General features: G+C 39.1%; 1 protein-coding gene across 3 annotated transcripts in view; it reads right to left on the bottom strand.

Annotated features, from left to right (window-relative positions):
* Window positions 1-21381, bottom strand: part of Plxdc2 (plexin domain containing 2) — a 401026-nt gene extending 379645 nt beyond the window's left edge. For all 3 annotated transcript variants that reach the window (XM_035442807.1, XM_035442806.1, XM_035442805.1), the window contains exon 1: window positions 20576-21381. In XM_035442807.1, coding sequence (XP_035298698.1) covers window positions 20576-20687 — 112 coding nt within the window. In that variant the 5' untranslated portion in view covers window positions 20688-21381. The remainder of the gene's footprint in view (window positions 1-20575) is intronic.
* Between the last annotated feature and the right edge of the window lie 207 nt (window positions 21382-21588).

The following is a 21588-nucleotide window of genomic DNA, read 5'->3' on the forward strand; positions in this document are numbered from 1 at the left end:
TCATTATATACTATATATGTAAATATTACAACAACAAAATATAGGATGCCCAAACATTCTGGCACCAAGTATATCTCATTTATGAATTTCAAAACTATTTGACTCTTTGTCTTGGCTTATACTTTTGAAATCTCTTCAATGTTCCTATAAAGTTAAAAAGACTAAATCCTGCTTTCGTTTTTATTGTTGCTTAAATAAACAAATTATAGATTAAATATAAAGATTATAAATTTCAAATGCACTTTCAAACAGGTGGAAACACTTAAGGATTGAAGTTAACAATACAGAAACATTACAAGTATATGTCGTTCTTATCCATTTTTTATAAAAATAAATAAAGCATTAAACAGTTGATTTTATAAGAAAAGTTAGGATTTAGATCCTGGACATTTTAATGAGAAAAAAAGTTGTACTGATTAACTGAATCAGAAGTTAATGTTTTAACCAAAATGTAAATGATAGAGTAAATGGTTTTATGCTAGTGATTTTTCCCCCAGGTTAAATATTGAGACTCTAAAATGAATAAAAAATGAGAGAAACAGAAAAAGAGGCCTGTGGCTCTGATTTATAAGGAAGTATGTGACAAAAAAGCTCACACAATGATGAATAATCCAGAAAATTCAGCAGCAAGCTGAAGGACCACGGTAGACCAAGGCACATTTATATTCTCTGTTAACATTTTGACATGTCACACAAAACAACATTCATTGATATTACATTGTGTTGTTTTGGTCTTTGCAAAGGTTTACACAGCTGAAATAGCACAATAATTTATGGAAACAGATGCAACCACCTTATGGCAAATCCATAAATACTTTGGATATGGAATCACAACCTGGACTATACCTTGTCATTTTATCTTTTACTTTCTTTTCAACTCATTCTTTTGTGTCCACTCCAGTACACACACACACACACACACACACACACACACACACACACACACCACACACACACACACACACTAACACACAGGCATAAGCACACAATTCATTTGCTGAGAACACAGAATGATGACCCAGTTATTAAACAAAGCTATCTTATAATGCACCCTAACCAATGCCTCCAGATGAGAAAGGTTTGTGGTTATTAACATTTATTTTGGCTTTTAATCTGAAACTTGAATTATCATGAGTCATTTCTTGTTTATAAACTTCAACCTACTGTGGAATGTCTTATTGGGTAGCACATTACAGAGGTGACAATCTGTCCTTTCAGTCCTCAGACCATTTCATAAAATGACTGTTGACAAAAAAAACTGCAACTCACCTGGATGGGAACAGTAACTCCTTTGTAAAAGTTCTAGTTTCTTGGTGAGAAAGCCTTCCTAAGTTTCATAAAAGATTAATTTCTTGATTCCTAGATTCCATAAGTATTAGAAGGTTAGAAATGACTTTTTTCACATTATCTGTTCTCCTATTATGCACCAGCCAATGTTTGTTTATTATAAAAATCCATATTCACAACTGTCATAAAATAATTACAATGTGGAAAAAATAGACTAAAAATTAACCAGTGAAGAACAACAACTCCCTCATATTATTGTTTGAGTTCTTAAGGTCTCTATTGCATTTCTTTCTAGGCACTATGTTTTCTTGAGGGGGGGTGGATCCTGAGAGTAAATACCTTCTACATCCTTTCAAGCCACCTCTAAGCTCTTCATCATGTCCCAACCACAGAGTGGTGGACCACAGTGAACTGATAAAGCACAGCATTTAGTCATCTTTCCCACAGTCACTTCTGGAGACACTCCTTCCAACCAACCTCAGTACACTTGAGAGACTTCCTTTAGGAAACAACTTCAGGTGACATCAAACATGATAATGTCTAAGTCTGAATCACATTTTTGATCAGTTGTCACACAACAAACACAATGTCTCAAACACAATCAAGATTTTCTTGAAGTCAAGTTGCATTTGGGAAGAGCTGTGATTTTGTTCTTAGATGCATGGGTCAGAACCCTGCTTCCAGTACTTTGAGCATAGGAGCCCAGCCTGCCATAGGCTGCTTCCCCAGAACCAGTCCTCTATTCCAACTCCACTCACTTCTCCATAATTATTTTCCCAGAGATGTTTCCAAAATGCTTAGCAAATTCTTCCTCTCATGTTCGTGTTCTCTCCCATGGCCTGGCAGTGACAGTCCATCCACTGTCCCTCCATCTTTGCCAAACAAATGAACACATAATATTTCTGCCCAGGAACTCCAAGTTTCCTTGTACAAATCTGAGTCCTCTGGGTCACAAGCATCTTCCTCCTGGGCTTCTTCCTCAGTTTACCTCTCTCAGATCACCTTTCTTGGACTTTCAACCACTCTACTCATGCTGTCTATTCCTTCTCACTGCTGTTTTCTTCTTCCCACAGTGCATTGCTGACTCTGATTCTTGATCTCTTTGAAATCTCCCAGACCTGCCAGCCCTGGGAAAGTTGGTAGCTCCAGTAGAATGTCTGTACCATGAGTGTCCCAATTCTTAATACATCTGAAATGGAGCCATTGCCTGGTCCCAAAAGCACCTAGGAGCCAGGTCAGGTGCTCATCTGAGCCTTTGTCACCATGTTCCACCTTCACAGCACAGTAGTCTGTCTGTAATGCACTCTGTCTCCAAGTTCTCTTTCCTCTCTGCTCCTGCACCTAACTCTAACCTTTACAAATAGTGCAGCAGAGTTGGTCACTGGACCATAAAAATATGCCACAGCTAAGCTGTCACATGCAGGACAGCCTTCAACACCGGGCAAATACTTCTTCCGTCCTATCTTCCTACTCCTCTGCTTGGCCCTACACTTAAGCAATGGCACTTTACTAACAGTATACACTGTGTCCTTCTCTGACCTGAAGGTTCTTCCATTGTTTCTTCACCATTCAATTTCACTCACCCAGACATGCCTCCTTCTCTATGAAGCCTCCTCTGATTCTCTCTACTAATTCTCATCTGTCCATTTTGTGAAGCCTTATTATCACACTCACACATGTACACACACACACACACACACACACACACACACACACACACACACACTCACACATGTACACACACACACACACACATACACACATGCTAGAATACATACATACATACATACATACACAGAGAGAGAGAGAGAGAGAGAGAGAAAGAGAGAGAGAGAGAGAGAGAGAAAGAAAGAATACACATCCTCAGTCTCACAACATCACTGTTATTGACTTTCTACAACTCTGCATTAAAACAGGAACTGTGCCAAAGGCTTCTTTTATCTATCTGTTAGATTTTGATACTATACTTGCCTCTTTACTATAATGATTCTTATGCAGTCTTCAAACAGGAAAAGCATGAATGACCACTGTGCCTTCATGTGACACATTTTCTCTGCCCCACCCCCAATTTTGTTACATTTATGGGTGTTTTGTCTGCACATCTATGTGTGTACTACAGGTGTTCCTGGTGCCCAGCAAGGCCAGAAAAGGGCATCAGATCCTCTGGACTGGAGCTACAGACAGTTGTGAGCCCCCATGTGAGTACTGGATATTGAACTTGGGTTCTGCAACTAAGCCATTTCTCCAGCCCCAGAACTTATATTTTCACTATTGTATTACCAAAATCCAAACAAATGACTCTCTAAGGTTAAAGACTATATCAAACTGGTATGGGAGACACCTGTATGCTAGTTGAGCTGGCACTGCTTCATTGTGCTCAACTCCATGAATGCACCTATCTCTGCTATTTATATATGAGAGGATTAACTCACCTTAAACACAAAAGACTCTGCACAGTTCTGGAGAATAGGAAAATAGGAAACCATACTATTAGACTTGAATTCATTTTTATTTTGACATGTCTTGACTTCCATTCCTGGATGGAATCTTAGAATTTCTGGCTTTAGAACTCCTTCCTTTCCAGATAAATTCACTAAGATGTAGGTAGAATGTAAGACCTCCACATATTCAGAGCATTACCCAAGAGTTCACTTGTTACCCAAGGGAATTTCACAATCTCTAAGGCAGTGTATTATCCCAGAGGCAAGTTTATGAAAAAGATCAAAACATCATTCTCTTGCTTCACATTAGGTGATGCAGCAGAATTTTGTTGTGTCCTCAGTCTATGCCAAGAGGAGACAATTTCCAGGAGCCTTGTATCAGTTCTACAATATGAACTTGTTAAAAAAAATAAGTTGATTGTTATATTAGTAGATATTTTATAGGAACAATGAATGGTCTTTGAACTCAAATCTCACCCTAGGCTCACTGCATAAGGAGTGGGTGCTGTGAATAACAGAAATTCTTTGCATTCCAGAAGTCACATGCATCAGAGTCTACTGGAGTACATCAGGTTGCATGGAATTCATTATGTACCTGGCCATGAACACCTGTGATTCATGTGAGGTTTTCTTCCGCCTCCACCAGTATCACTGTACATGAATAAAGCTAAAGTCGGTGTGACAGGGCTTTATCTCTGCGGCATTAAACATGGAAAGACTGATGATTAATATTTAATTGTTAACGATGAAAATCTCTTCACTGTTCATCATTCTGGGTAAAGTTTCATATCTCTGCCTGTTTTACATTTTTTGCTACATGTTTTAGTCTTTATGGACATACCATTTCCAACTTCTTGTTTTTCTATGGAAACATAACTCTGTTGGTTTGAATGAGAATGAGCTCATGTGATTGAATACTTGGACCCCTTTTGGTGGAACCCTTTGGGAAGGATTAGGTAGTGTGGCCTTTTTGGAGGAGGTGTGTCACTGGAGATGAGCTTTGAGGTTTCCAGAACCTCTGGCTATTCCGAGTATGCCTTCTCTCCATCTCCTATTTGCAGATCAAGATGTGAATTCTCAGTTGTTCCTGCCAGCATGTTTTGTTCTATCATCATGGACTCTAACCTTCTGAAAATGTGAGCCAAGTTAAACACTTTCTTTTGTAAGTTGCCTTGATTGTGGTACCTAAGACGCCAACCAAACCTTCAGAAAAGGAAATGTTTCACAGCATCCTTCATTAAAACATGAACTGGTGATTTTGTTTTTATTTTAGAAATGAAAAAATGAGGGTCTGAGGGTTTATATTTTTGCTCATAGTCACAAAGCCAGTAAATGACAAAGCAAAGATGCTGACAAAAATCTACCTAGTGTCAAAGCATCATGTAAGTAAATAAAACAATTGAATGTTGCTATCCCTAAGAATTTTTCTTACCATGCAAGCTCCTGCACCACACTTACTGGACCTTGTCACTCTGTCAGGTCATGGATGACTAAATAGTTTGGTCCTCTAGACTCATGCTGACAGGCTCCTAGAACTACATTCATCTTTTAGACATTGTTGATTTTGATTTGAGATCTTCCGCAAAAGTTCATGGGCTGAACTCTAGTCTCTAATGATATGATGCGTAAAAGTTTGGCTTTGGGAGGTGATTCAATCATGATTAGTCTGATTTCATCCATGAGCTCATTCATGGATGGGTTCATAACTTAATGCTATCTCTATGAGAAAGGGATAGAAAACTTAGGAAGCAGGACTTACTTAAAAGGAGTGGATCACTGGGGACAGGACTTTGAAGGTTATATCCTGTCGCATAAACTTCTGTCTGTCTTATTCTGATTCCTTTCCTGTGTGCCATTCATTAGGTGAGCAGCTTGACACTACTGCATGTTCCCTGCCATGGCATTCTCAGTCACCACAACTCTCAGAATAATTACCTCAAGTGAGCAAAGTAGAAAACATTATTTTTCTTATGTACAACAATAAGGTCTTTCCCCTTTTAGGTATTTACTTTGGCATTGTGTCACAGAAATGAAAAGCTAACACAAACATGTCCATCTTCCTTACATATCACATTGACCACACATTTCATGTAAGATGTATTTTTTCATGCACTAAAAATATAAAATTAAATTGAGTTAATAGAAGCAGTTTAAAGAGAAGTATACAGATGGAGGAAAGATGAACTAGTATGAAAATTAAGCAAATTGAACTTTATGAAGGAATATCATATCATACCATGAAAATGTCATACTTTGATTATATATCACCTATAAATTCTAGCATGTGGAATTCTCTAGACTATTTCTAAAGGAAACTTTCTTTCATCATACGAAGTGTGTGAAACATTTAACTTATGAAGGTAAAAGGCTTCTTATTGGCTCATGGTATGTCTATGATCATTGCTTTTAAGCCTCTGTCAGTTAATGTTGAGAATGCATGGGAAGGCAACAACACTAACCTTGCTGTTCCATAATAACAGGAAAGAAGGAGAGCTCACTCCCAGTGATACAAAGATGTCCACTAAACTCCACTTAACTATCCTACCACCTCCTAGTAGCACTACCTTGACAACCAATTCTATAACAAATGATTCTTTGAGCACCAAATTGTTGAAACTTGTAGTCAACCTACAACAGTATTCTAATAAATACATTAACATATTCCTCCATGCATTTTTTTTTTTTTTTTTTTGGTTTTTCAAGACAGGGTTTCTCTGCGTAGCTTTAGAGCCTATCCTGGTACTCACTCTGGAGACCAGGCTGGCCTCAAATTCACAGAGATCTGCCTGCTTCTGCCTCCTGAGTGCTGGGATTAAAAGTGTGTGTCACCACCACCCAGCTCCTCCATCCATTTTTAAAAACTATCGGCTCATTTTTTTATAGATGGAGAGATGAGTCAAAGAATCTATACAAAGAATATCTAATAATTAAAGTGATGAGTTTGTATTGAGAACCTATATATGTATATATTTATCTTATGAAAATATCAGATATCTGGAAAATCCAAACAATGGTACAAAATAAACAAAATAACTGAGCACCAGATATGGAGCAATGACTATCTGCTTTTTCTCCCTCTTTCTATATGCATAAGATTGAGAAACTACCAAAAAATGCTACATCTTTTATTAAATAGCTAACTGTTTCTTCCTCATTAGCTTTGAGTGCTTATGGAGTCAATTTTTTAGGGGAAATAAAATAGTGATACAAATTTCAGAGCAAACTAAAGAAAAATATTAAGCACAAGGAAATATTAAATATTAAGAGTTGTATCAGATAATTTAATATTCATGTAGATGTCACATGTTGTTCAAGATTTGAATTATGTTAATAGTCACTGAGATTGCAATCTAACCAATGAACTAAAACAATTAATTTAACAAATAAATTTCCTTTATATATCCAGTTCTACACAAAGTATCAAAAATACAAATAAAGTTTTAAAAGAGTAGAGCAAACATGATTTCTATGCACAAAAAAACTTGTAAATCAATGGAACAAAAAGTCTATAACATTCAATTAACTACATTAAGAACAATAGAACTGAAAACTTTGATATATTTAAAAAGATTCATCCTTTGGGAAAAAATAACACCTCAGAATTGGAATCTGATGATTTAAAATACTGAGAAAATATGAGATTGTCTATAGATGGATTTGGAACTCCACAATCCCCCTGTAGTAATCCCAGAGTAAAGCAGATCCAGAACTCGTTCTCTCAGGGTATATACATATTAGTGTTCTTTCCAATGGTGTGACTAAATATCTAAACAATGCACTTCAAGGAGAAAACTTTTAATCTGGCTCAGGGTTTCAGAGTTTTTACTGTCCATTTGCCTGTCCCTACTGTTTTATTGGCCAATGAAAAACAATACACCACTGTAGAAACGTTTCAAGGAAACCTATTCACTACATTGTAGCCAGGAACGAAAGCAAGGAACCAAGGAACCAAGGAACTCTTCGTGGACATACGAACTCATTTTCCTCAACTATCCTCATTTTCCAACTAGAAGGACCAAGGTTTCAACCATAAGCTTTTTGAAGACTCTGGGGAAGCAGCATAGTAAGTACAGACAGAGTTCAGAACAGAGTCAGCTAGAGGACATTCTCATACACTAGGAGGGTCCTGTGTCCAGAACAGAGAAGAGATATCAAGCAGATAAAAATATCAGATGTTTGCAGCACACAATTAGTGTGGAGGATGGGAAGAACTTTGAAGAACATTCCAAGAAAAACAAAGGCAAAGATGAGAGAACAACCTCTGAGCAGCAAAAACAGGAGGCTGAGTGCAAGGGAGATGCTCACCATAACTGATCTAACATGGACAAGTGACTCCCACTGAGGATCTTGAAAGAGGCAGTATCTCTTATTGAGTGCAGTTCTAGAGATCTTCTCCACAGTTACTGAAAGCAAGTGCATTTGAAAGGCAGAATAGTTCTTAGCATTTATCTTTCAGACTCCTAGGAAGCTGGTTATACAAATTCCATATGGCTCAGATGGAAATCATTACAGGAAATTAAAATCTCGTCATTTTGTGACCTTTGAAATGTTATTTAAATTTATTTATAAAGCTCAGAAGTTGAAGACTACTTTTTAAAAAACAGTTAACTAGATGTCTGGTCCTTCTTCCTGACTTGTGTGATCACATCATTCATAAGCCCATCTTTAAAAAAAAAAAAAAAAAAGTATGTCTTCCCATCCAGGTACCAACCAGGCCCAACCCTGCTGAGCTTCCAAAATTAGAAGACATTGGGTATATTTCGGATGTGATAGCTGTAGACAAAATCAAGTCTTAATTCCTTAATTCCAATTTATCTTGCCCAACATCTGATTTGTATTTTATATTTTGGATATTAACATTTAAACCCAAGTTATCATGTTATAGAAACTGTGATTAAGAAAATTGCCTAAAATATGTAGAAGGCATAAAAAATCTGCCCGATAAATCTGAACAAATATATTTCTATTAAACAAGAGGAACAACACTGGTCAGATTATATCATTCACCAAAATTTCAAAGACAACTTCCTGTCTCTGAAGTCAGTGATTCAGTGGAGGTCAGTCCCAGATAGTCTCTAACCCCAACAGTTTATAGTCAATCACAAGCATAGGAATTACACTTAGGATGATACCTGATATGATGGTGTATAAAGTACTTTGTCATGAAGTTTCCCTCTAAAACTTAGGTCTGGAAGAGAAACACGAGCACAAACACGCACACACGCACACACACACACACACACACACACACACACACACACACACACACACACAATTTCACTGTGCCAGAAATCAATTATCCAAATAACAAAACAAGAACGAACGAGAGAAAGAATAAAAGAGAAGGAAGGCACAAAGCCAAAACCTGGATGAGAGATTACTCTGAGTGAAAGCAGAATTTTAGGAGACTTTGTGAAAAACTTGAGGAAGAAGAGGAGCAGGAAGTGATGAGTTTGGACCTAGAAATATAAAATAGCACTAGGTTGCCAAATGTCTTAATCATTACTTTAAATGCAACAAATATACATGAAAGCATTTCCAATATCCAGCCTGATGTGCAATTTAGAAAGACCTTTCCAGCTGTAAAATGAGTCTGGCATGTGTATTAATCTTTATTGCTAACATGTTTGGATTTAGAATCACCTAGGAAATTGGTGAGTCACTCCTTGGGATATATCTGAAGGACATTTTTCAGAGATTGGTTGAGTGGTTGTGACAATCCCTGAATGTTGGTTGCACCAACCCATAGGTGTGGAAGCCCACTTGGAATAAAAGGGGGGAAATGAAGAGCCAGCAGGTTTCCACCATTCCCTTTCTCTGCTTCCTGCCTGAAATAACATGCACTGCTTCACTCCACCACACCCTCCCCACCATAAAATTCCAAAGTCTCTGAAATCATTGGATGAAATACACCCTTCCTTTATCAAGTTATTTATGTCAGATATCCTGATCACAGTGACAAGAAAGCCAACTGTTCCCAATGGATTGCGGCAAGACAATTTTGGAGGCGAGATACACTTCTTCGGAAGTAACCCAAATAAGGATAGTGTCTGAATCTGGGAATGGAGGCATGCCATCGGAAGTCCTATTCTGGAACATAGATCAAAACAACAATCAGCTTCTTAGTGTCTGGGCCTGCTGGACAAATGTCTATTCTAAAAGCAACTTGACAAAACTGAGATTGCACAAATTTGGCTCCCTGGGTAGAGCTGTTTTGCAATGTCCACACAATGAGACTATCATCTGCAGAATGACTTTGAATCATGCTTGTTTTTAAAATATCTGAAATGAAAAACAGATGTTAAAAAGATAAGGAAGGCAAAACAATAAAGAAATAAAACCAGCTGCCCAGCTTGACCATTTACTCCTGATTACAGCACACTCAGTCTACTGTGTGTGGAGGACACACATAATATGGAGGAGGTGGAGTGTAAGTCATGGTACTGATACGAAGGACACATTTGAGCCTTTAATAGGAAATGTTTGCCATCTAAACAGAATCACAAATGTATTGTCTTTAGAAGGTAGCAATGTGACATGTCTACTTTCTTTCAATGTAAATTTCCTATAGAACTGAAATTAATGAGTAAAAAAATAAGAAGAACCCTAAATCTGAGGTATTTACTATTTTCACCAGACTTGTTATTCGTGTGTGTTTTATGTATGTGCACATGTGTTGTTTGCATTTATGAGTGTATTCTATGTGTGTATATATGCATGTGTGTGAGTATGTGTGCAGGTACACATGCTTATGCATAGATGTGTATGTGGTTGCAGATACCCATGGGGTTAGGATGCAGATGCCAGAGGTCAACATCACTGTCAACCTTAGTTTTGAGACAGGGTTGTTCACTGATCTACAGTTTGCCTCAATATTGGCTAGACAGCAAACCAGCCCTCCATCACTGAGGTTATAGACATGTACCATTGCTTTTGCATGGATGCTAAATATCTAGACTCTGGTCCCACTTTATCCTGTAAGACATCTTCCCAGCCCTAGGATGAAGTTCTTCTGTTAGGAGAAAATAATTTTATTGTTGTCTACTCATTGTATATAACACTGGGTTCAATGGAATGTTTGTTTGCAAGTATGATCACTACCATCCACACATACAACCTTTTTATTTTTTCTTCTTTCTTCTCTTATTATGTCCCTTCTTCCCCTAGACAGCTTCACCTTTATTTTCTTGTCATATATCCATTCATAGTTTTATATACCTATATAAAATCTAAGGTCCACAAATAAGAGAACAAATACGATAACTGCCTTTCTGATCTCACATTAATTTGTCTAAAATGATAATAGCCAATAAGATGTAGGAATATTTTATGTGGCATTCTCTAAGTTCAGGGGGATACAGTAAAACTGTCATCATTCCCACCTCCCATTTGGCTGGAGTTTGCTTTCTTTTGGGGGTAATTCCTGAGTCAGAAAAGAATGACTTTCCTTGGTTGTACTGGGCATTAGAACTCACCTGTGATTCCCTCTCTGTTTCCTAAGAATTACTTGGGAGCTATGGTGAGTTTGATGATGTAATCAGGAAAGAGCACCAGTCCTCCATCTTGGGACATTCTTTCAACAGAAAACAGTCACTGCCAAGTGGACACTATTAATAATTTCTGATGAGCTGTTGTGGCACTTGTTCTGTCTGTTAGTTGTTATAGGAAAGAAACTGCTTAGTTTCCCAGCTATTTAAAGCTTGAATTTTTAACAAATGACTCAAAATAAACCTAAAATACCAATAATATTATATTTTATAAATGGCTATAGGAAAAAAAACAACAAAAAACAAAGAGCCTATAAACATAGCGAAACATCTGAAGAGCAAGAACAAGCAGAATGGGCTTGCCCCATCAGATACCAAGACTTATTCTAACACTATAGTAATTCAGACTGAGTGGTATCAGCACAGTGATAATTATGAGTTTCCTCCCTTTATCTTTGAAGTTTATTTCCTTAGCAGGGATTACCCAAGGAATTATCTTTTATAGCAGGACATTGACTGGCCTAGGAATCCAGGAATTCTAGCTCCACATGTAAGATGAGTAACTCCTGCATGTAAGGAACAGATATAAGCAAGGACACACGGACCACTCTTCTCACAACAGCACTAATTATCCAGCCATGAACAATTACATAAACTACAAAGAGAGAATTAGCCCAGAAAATTACAAATAATTTCCAAAAATAAAAGAAAAATTAGATGGCATTCATTACCCAACTCAGCCTTAACCAAAATGGCTTCATAATATTATACCCATCAAAACTTGTCATATGAACCAATGTAGCCACAGTATTTTGATATGATAAATACATTTCCTTATACATTATAGATGTTGAAATGCCTTCATACAGTATTTTCTGACCTCAATGAAAGAAATCATGAAATCTTTGTCAAAATTTATAAATCAAAACAGACACAAATATATAGTCTGAAAAACATATTCTATAATGTTAAATTATAATGTGAACTGGGCAATAAGAATACTTTGAAATGAAAATGTAAAAGAGATTAATTTCAGTTTTATTAGCCAACTTTATTTACATAGGTTATAAGATGTTTACAGAATTCTTTAAGCCTCTGTGTGTGATTAAAAAAAAAAAAAAAAAAAAAAACTCTTCAGTATTCTTCCCTACTTGTACTCCAAACAAGAGCAAAATCTCAAACTTCAAAGACACAGTGGCAATTCTTTGAGTTCAATCTTGGATTCTTGGAATTACTGGGTAAAAATGCTAAATTATGAAACAAAAATCAACAGTCCACATTCTCAAGACCTATGTAGTAAATAGGCAGAATTTAAAAGCAAAATTAGAGGGCAGAACTTCTAAAATAATTGTATATATTTAGTATGCACTAGGTCATATTAATAAGACACAGACAAGCAATAAATAAGGGATTGACATTACTTTTAATCAAAAGTTCAGGATGCATTTTTCCATAGCAGGACCCCATATGTACTGAGAATATTATTCAATATACCACAAAATTATCTCACATGAGCTTGATGTGAGTGCTTGCTCACTGTAGATTGCATTTAAGTGGTCTGTATAGAGATCTTTCTCAGTTTATTGAAGGGAAGAGCAGAAATGGAGAAGTTGCATTCCAAAGACGGCACATGTAACACTGGGCTTGTGTCCAGTATGCTTACTATGCTTACAAGAAGGTTCAGAGGTCAGACAACATAAGTGCATACTAAATCAATACATAGTTTTCCAGGGTTGATGGCAGTTTCAACCTTGAGGGGAATGGGGCAAAAACACACAAAGATTCACCATGAGCTTCACCCACAATACATCTATATGACTGCTTCTTAAATTTCACATTCAAAAAAGTCAAATTCTCCCTACCTTATGTCTACTTCAGGAGAATAAATATTTCATTAGTTGTTCAAACCATAGTTCTGAACAGAGTTTGGTACTTTTATAAACAGGCATACGGACACACAGAAACCCAATATTTCCACCCCCAAATTGTCACTGCATACTGAAAGAACCCCATTCCAACTAAAGCTTGTTCTATCCTCACCCAAATAATTTACACACATGAAACTACATTAGTTTACTTTACTTCTCCTATCACATAATACCCAAGGAATATGCAAAAATCACCTTTAAAGATCCAGATTTTTACCCTATTTATCCACAAAGCAGTTTCTCAGTATCTTATGTATGTATATAATCTTCAGTGTTGCTTGCAAGGTAAACTCCTGTGCTATTCAGATTTTAAAGCAATTTTTTCAATTAAGTTTTAAAAAGTAGGTAAGAAAGAAAATGAGTAATATGATTTCGAAAACACTTTTTAGAAACTCTGTGTCTCTGCTTTTGTTGTCTTTTCTTGACAAGATTAAGGGACACTTGCTATGGTAACAGAAAATGAAATAGTGACAACAGCAGAGCTATTACTCCTGGATCTGCTTGGGGATCCACAGGAGGAAGAATTAGAATCTAGACTTTTAAGTATCCTTAGGATACCCTTTGCTAATTTCAAACAAGCTTACAGATTCTGTTTAAATGCAAAAACCTAGATAATCTTTCCATCATACTATCTTTTTCATTAAACAGTGAAAAATACAAGTCACCCAAAGAACAAATAGGAAGTGACATCACTGTCTTTCTAGAAACACAAAGTGGTATATTCTATGTTTGTATCTTTTCTCTGTTAGTATCCTGGCCATACATATCATAACACTCTATACATGGTAAAAAGAACCATGCTAACAAGGTATCCTTACTAGACTACTATTCTGTGGTGGCTTCCTCATTGTTTGGGGGTCAGAATGAAGGCACTCTACATGAACCTCAGTGGAGAAAGGCCTTCCAAAACAGAATGCTTTGGAGATAATTAAAATTGGGGGTTCTCAGAACAAAAGGACAGCTTGGAATTCATCAGATTAATACTAAACTGAAAAGCAGCTTACTAATGCATAACTGAATGTACTGTGGAAATTTGATAAGATTTGCTTCTTTCCATTTTCCAAAACAAATACAAGATGGTATTTTAAGTGAGAAAAGATCTTAGTCCATTGTCTGTTTCTGTAACAGAATACCCAATGCTGGCTAATTTAGAAAAGGGGAAAGGTTCACTTCGTTGGTTCTAGAGACTGAAACTCCCAACAGAGCAACATAAGCTTGAAGCCTTTGGGGAGGGTATCCTTGGGTGTCACAACACAGTGGAGAAACAAAAACTTATGAGGAAGAGGTGAACACTCAGGGACAGGGCTCAATTTACAACACCCTGTACTTGAACGAATCCTGCCCTGGAAAACAACTCCAATCTTCTAAAATGCCTAAGTGTTCTTAAAGGGACTACCATTTTTCAATGCTGTTTACTTAGGGACCAAATTTTAATGTGTAGTTTAGCTACAACAAATATCAGGGACAAAGACAAGATGAAAACAAGGTACATTCATAAAAAGGTCCAGGTGAGAAAACCTGTATATCTGTTGAGGCTGAACATAAAGTGGACTTTGAACTCTTCTAGGAGCCTCACATTTGACTAGTAAAGATTTGGGCTGGAGATGTAGCTCACTGTGGAGAGCACTTGCCTAGCATGCATGAATCCCTGAGTTTGATCCCCAATACCACAAATAACCAAGAACTAACAGGTCATAAATCTACAACATATGAGGAAATCAGTTTCAAAGAAGTACCATTAAGAATTCCCACAGAAACAGCTGACCTGAACAAGGGAGGAGATCATGGATCCTAGGATGACAGCTTGGAAACCAGCATAGGACAGAACCAGTCCCGCTGAACGTGGGTATCAGTTAAGAGACCTGGGAAAACCTCTAGGGCCTCTGGTAGGGGAACAGTATTTATTCCTAGTGTAGGAAGGTACATCAGGAGTGCATTCCCCCTAGAGGGATACTCTCTCAGCCAGACACACAGGGGAGGGCCTACTCCCTGCCCCAAATGATGTGCAGACTTTGATGATTCCCCATGGAAGACCTCACCCTTTCTATGGAGCAGAAGAGGGAAGGGATGGGGGTTGGTGGGGGCCATGGGAGAATGGGAGGAAAAGGGAACTGGAATTTATGTATAAAATAAGATTGTTTCTAATTTAAATTTAAAAAAGAATTATTGTGCTAGGCATTGGTGGCATGTGCCTTTAATCTCAGCATTTAGGAGGCAGAGGCAGGAAGATTCCTTTTTGTTTGATTTTGTTGTTGTTATTGTTTTGTTTTTAAGTCAGGGTTTCTCTGTGTAACAGCCATGGCTATCCTGGAACTAGCTCTGTAGACCAGGCTGGCCTGGAACTCACAGAGATCTACCTTCTCTGCCTCTCCCAAGTTCTGGGATTAAAGGCATGCACCACTATCAAGTGGCCTAGAAGATTTCTGAGACAGAGGCCAAACTTGTCTACAAATTGAGTTAGAGGGCTGTGCAATGAAACCCTGTCTCTAAACCAAAAAGTAAACAAACAGAATTTCTGAAGTGCAAGGGCACTCTGTTTCCTGTGCAGGGCACAGATAGTGTGAAGAAGCATTATCAGTGACCTCTTCCCCAGGAAAGCTACCACTACAGGTTTTATAAGATTAAGTCTCCAAAGCCTCCACGATCAATGGCAGGTGGTCTTTATTGTGGATAATCTTTGTGTACAATGTGAAGATTTGTCTCTCAGATTGGTTTAATAAAAATCCAAACAGCCAATAGCTAGGGCAGACAGACCTCTGGGTAAAAGAAGGGTTGAGACTCAGAGAGAAACCAACCAGATAGAGAGGAAATAACATTGGCAGTACAAAATAAATGTAATAAAGACACAAGGCAGAAGGCAAATTAACATAAACTGTTTAAGTTATAAGACCTAGCTAGAAACAAGCCTAAGCTATAGGCCAAGCTTTTATAAAATAATAATAAGTCTCCATGTCATTATTTGGGGGCTGGTTGGTAGGACAGAAAAATCCATCTACAAATGGCACCCAATGTCCAGCCATGCATATCCACGTAAACCCTGTGAAAGCTTTAAAAATGGTTCTAAACACACAAAAAATGAGCTGAACATGGCTTTCTAGTCATATGTCTCTCATGCTGGCTGCAGAGCAGAGACACATCTCATGATTTTTATACTGTATCCCCTTCTTTTCCTTTAGAAAGAGATCCTTGAATGTGACTCCTTTGATTAGCTTTTTCTTGGCCATGATGAATAACAACTTGTAACCAAAGGCTGTGACCAATAACAAACATCTATACCCCATCCTATGACCAAAGCCATTCACCCCACCTCTTGGAAATATGGGTTTTGTGTTCTCTAGACTGCTTCCTGTTTACTGGGGGTGCTAGAATCTTTAGGAGACCATGGGAAAATACAACAATATGCTTTTACACATCTGTGTAGGTATGCTCATGCCTATGTATACATGTGTATATGCAGCACTATCTATATGCACTGTGTTTGAAGATAGAAAGTCAGTAGTAATGTGAATGAATATGCAATCAGAAACAAGCAGTACAGGAGAACAATGAATGAACTTTACAAGTTTTACCCACTGATAAGAAGAATTAAAGAAGCTGATCCCAGCTATAGGGAGGCAGCGGCAGGTGGATCTCTGAGATAAAGGGCAGCCTGGTCTACAGAGCGAGTTCCAGGACAGCCAAGGCTACCTAGAGAAAACCTGTCTGAAAGGACAAAGAAACTGAAAATAATTTTTAAATAGTAATACAAAAAAGTAGAAGGCTTAAGGCAAGTAGGAGTCTTCCAGAGCACTGAGGAAGTTAGGTAGAACTAGATCATATACTCTGCCTTTAAATTATTGTCCTATGAAGCTAACTCTTAATATCCATTTCCATTTTACTGATTGAAAGCAATTTATTTTAAGAATACTTAAAAATCTCCTGGGGCTGTATTCAGGTCAGTAATCCATCCTGAATTACAGCTCTATGCTGTTCCATTCAGTTCTGCAAGTATTTATTACATTCCTATATGTTACATGCTGTGGCAGGGTCAAAAACAATGACAATGAACCCTGACTGCAGGGACCAGCCAGATGGTCTAATAGGATATATGATAGAGATGCACAGTACGTACAAAAGAAAACTAAATAACCAAGAGACTGGCAAAGCCCTTAAAGTGCTTCACAGGAGGCAATAAGTGGTTGCATTCATTTCTGGGGAAATATTGTTAGAAATAAGCTAGTAATAGAAAGTAGAATGTGTTTGGAGGGAGATAGGATTAGTGAAAAAAGAACAAGAGGGATGGCAAGAGGTAGGAACACGTGGTCCTCACTCGGGGAACATTTGGTGAGAATTCAAGAATATTGAATGTGATGGGTTGGGCCAGTGGCTCAGGCCTTAGGTCATGGTCTTCACAAAAAGTGGAAAACAAACTGAAATCTTTAAATCTCAAGATCACAGTTGTAGGTCAATCCACTTGTCTATAAAAATAGTGGTTCTGTAATAGCTCATAACATTTAGAAAGAAAAAAATGTACGTTTGCTACATCTCTACAGGGGCAGAGAAGAAACTTTGTAACACATTGCATTTTTAATTTCATTCAAGCACATTCTTAAGGATGAGAAATCAGCTTTGGTAACATGCATTTCTTAACATATGGGCAGCTTATAAATGATATGATTACAATGGTTAAAATCATGTTTATTATATAATAATAGTTGTAAGACTCCATGCAGACATCCATGAATGAAAATCCTACTCTAGACCACATTTCAGTGGCAATCCAAACTTATGTAAACTCAAGTTATAAAAAGCTTTCTCAATTCCATATGTTAAGAATTTTATGGAAAGTTATGAATCATTTCTGGAGAACATTAACATACTGGTCCAATAATCTGAACCCCTATGTCCTAATATGTTGGTATAGATAGTAATGCTAACAGAAACTTTAGTCCCAGTAAGTCAACAGGACAACTTACAACAAATGCTACAAATTAGTAATATCACTAGCTAAATTGTCTGAATCCACTGGAAATGAAACATAAACAGAGAAAGAACAGGTAAAATACAAGTAAATGACAGATTAAACATGTCCCTAGAACACAGAAATAATAGAAATAAGAATAGAAGAAATTAGTGGTTTCTCTGCCCTCTAGTGGCAGTAAAATCAACCACAGTGTTAGAGAACTAAAAGCACAATGAAAGTCCCTGTTATGAAATCAGATGTTTTTTCCTTCACTAAAATGCCTGTAATAAAAACCCTGTCTGATGCATGCCAAATTTTAACTTCTGGATTCTTGTATGGATATTTAACTTTCAGACCAGTTATCTTACAATGGAAAGTAGTTTGTTTTTCTTCTGTGACACCTTGCCCTGTGTTATATATTCAGTAAGCTAAAAGAGCTTACTTCCAAGGTGATTTCATAAAACTCCATGTAGAACACTGTTTGGTTATTTCAACTTGTAGTAAAGTCTCTGAAGAATTGACAATATAGTTAATTCCTCCACCCTGATCCTATGAGTACAAGGTTTCTAAGAGTTCCACCAGAAATAGTGAATTCCTTTACAATGCTGGCGTATTTATCTCGTCAACATAGGTATGTCATACTCCCCAAAGCAAAAGCTTTCCATAGCTGGTCAGTCTTAAAGTGCAATGAATTTCACTCTCCAGATGAAGCCTTAGAATAGCAAATTTAACATAGGTGTCAGTCATTTTTACCCTGGGTATTATAAAAATTAAAACTGCTAGTCTTTCTTTTATTTATTTTTGCTGTGAAAGCATTATTTACTTCCAGTGCCAAACAAGTTTTTAAACAAACAACTTGAGATGCATTTGGGACTCCCCCCAACACACATCTCTTTTGAAAAATTGCTTTACATACTTTTTTACTCCAATATGCTCATGAAGATGACACCTGCATCTTTTAAAGTGCTGCTTTCTGAAGAAGTAAAAGTAGTATCATTTTTTCAACTACTGAAATACATCAAGGAAACAAACAGTAGTGTGCTGATATAAGTTCTAGATGGCTAAGACCTCTGTCCATTGATTTTTTTCTAGGTGACCAAGAAACAAAATCCAGGGAGTCTTCATTTTAATCTCAGCTTTATCTTGTGGTCCTTGTGGCCCCTCCTCTTCTACACACACACACACACACACACACACACACACACACACACACACCTTTCCAACCTTAAATAGGAGCATTGAGTAAGTATCTTCTTTCTCTGTTAAAATGTATTCTGGTGGTAGACACTCTGCTTGGGCCATCCAATGTCTCTCACGGTGGTACAATCCTATTCAAGGCTTTTGTAAATGCACATCCTCACCTGGAATCCCCAGGTGTCCCTCCCAGACTTCTTTCTGTGATTCATCTGAGGTTGACAGCTGGGTACCTTATACATACTTCTGAGGATCCATTTATCACCCTCTCTAATTAAACACAGACATACAAAACAAAATAAAACAAAAGTGATAGTTCTAACTAGGAAGTTTTTCTTTCTTTTTCTCTTCAAGTACTCTTTGCTCTCACCCCCTCCGGGAGTCTACAGGACTTTAGACTCTTGCCCTGGTGTTTCACTGCCCATTGGTTTCTTTACTGATGGGCAGAAACCGGGAGCAAGCTGTAGAGAGCCACATTGACAGGGTGGTCTCAGAGACAGGCAGGTTAGCCAGTCCAACTCACTCTTAAGACACTGTTCACTGCAACACGCCTCTCCAGAGAGGTCACCAGGACAAGGGGTGCTGCCAATTGCCAGGATTTGGAGGCCCAGCCTCCTCCCAGTTCAGTGTCAAGGAACCCCAAGGAATCACTGGCATGTTTGGGCCTGTCTGTGAAACTGAGAGGCAGAGGACAATGGAGCCAGGGCTGGTCCTCACAGGCACGCCCGCCCCATCTTCACCTCTTCTACATCCCTGAGCCCTGCTGAACCTAAGGCATTCCACTTCCTAACCCCACACCGAGATAGCTATTGGAGATATTCTGAAGAAGGAATCTGCATTCACAAGGCATTTTCTATTGGCAGGGGGAGACCTGCCTTCCCTGCCTGTCATTACATCCCCCATTACCGCTTCTGAGGCTGGTGCAGAGGCTCTTTCTCCAAGCGTCAAGGAAAAAGAAGCCAGAGGGGAGACAGCCTGGTAAGACCAAGCTTCAGGGCTAGGTATCCACCACAGCTGGTTCTTACACTGGGGCTTCCTTTGGCTACTTGGGGCAGACAGGACCACCCCCTGGTGCCCAGGTGGAGAAAGCACCATAGCCTCGGGGACGTCCTGGTCTCCAACACCTTCTTTGGGTCAACACTTGCCCATTTTGGGAAACTCGTTTTCCCATAAAAACAACTAGGATAAGTTTCCCAAGGGCAGTGAAATTGGTGGGTGTGGATTGGGAATGGGGTACCAGGGCACCAGAAGGATCTTCAGCTGCACACAAAAACAATCCAGTAAAGTGCTTCTTACCAGTGATTTGATGTCCAGGCTCCCCGTGGGCCAACTGGAATCGGTCGGTTAAAAAGTGACAAAGTAACATAACTCCTGCGGCAGCCAGATCAGCCCTCGAGAACCTCGCCATGCCTCTGTCTCGCCCTCCCTCCCCTGCCCAGCGAGGGCTCCGGGGTTCTCCGTGGGGATAGCAAGAGGTACCGAGCTCTGCGGCTGGGTCTCGGGTGGGATCCCGAGGCCTCGGTCGGTTTCGATAGGCTTTCACTCCCAGTAGCAGAGAACAGCGGCGAGCGAATGAGGGGCAAGGAGCCCAGCCCTCTCCGGACTCCGGGGGCTCTCCCCTCAACTTGCCAACCTCGCAGTCCTCAGTCGGTACAGTATCACCAAGTGCGGCGAGGAAAGGTCACTTCAGCCAGAGCCCGCAAACTCCCGGGTCCTCGCAAGCAGCGCCACCCAGGCTCCCGCGGACGGTGACTTCCGAGCGCCCGCGACGCGCTCCACTGGATTCAAAACAGATCTAATTCCACAGCCAGCACCGGTGCCATGCAGATCCAAGAGGGCGCCGAGCACCAGAGGAACTTTCCCAGACTTAGGACTGGTCCCGGCGGGTGGTTGGGGTTCGCGGGAGGGAGGGGAGGTTAGTGGAGTCTGGAGAAACCCCTCCGACAAGTTTTTCTTCTTTGCTTCGCCCAATGCTGGGCGCGCGTCCTCACGGGCAGCGGAGGGATGGGCTGCCCAGGAGAGAAGAGCCTGGGAAGGTCCAGGCTGCAGTGATCAGAAGAGAGAGAGAGAGAGAAGGAACAAAAAGAAAAAAAAAAATGTTCTTTTTAAAGAAAAAGAAAAACGAGGAAAAAGTGAAGCCGCAAGCTGGTGAGAGGGCTTCTGTGGGCTAGAGAAGAGATGGATCCGAACAGCGCGGAGCCCCAGGAGTTTGGTGGCAGAGGCGCCGCCGCGCTCCCCCACGCTCCCCCGCGCTCCTGCTCTACACTTTGGGGAGGGAAGGAGGCTTGCCATTTGCCAGATCCGCCGCG

This window comes from Cricetulus griseus, chromosome 3, assembly GCF_003668045.3.
Source record: "Cricetulus griseus strain 17A/GY chromosome 3, alternate assembly CriGri-PICRH-1.0, whole genome shotgun sequence".
NCBI lineage: Eukaryota > Metazoa > Chordata > Mammalia > Rodentia > Cricetidae > Cricetulus > Cricetulus griseus.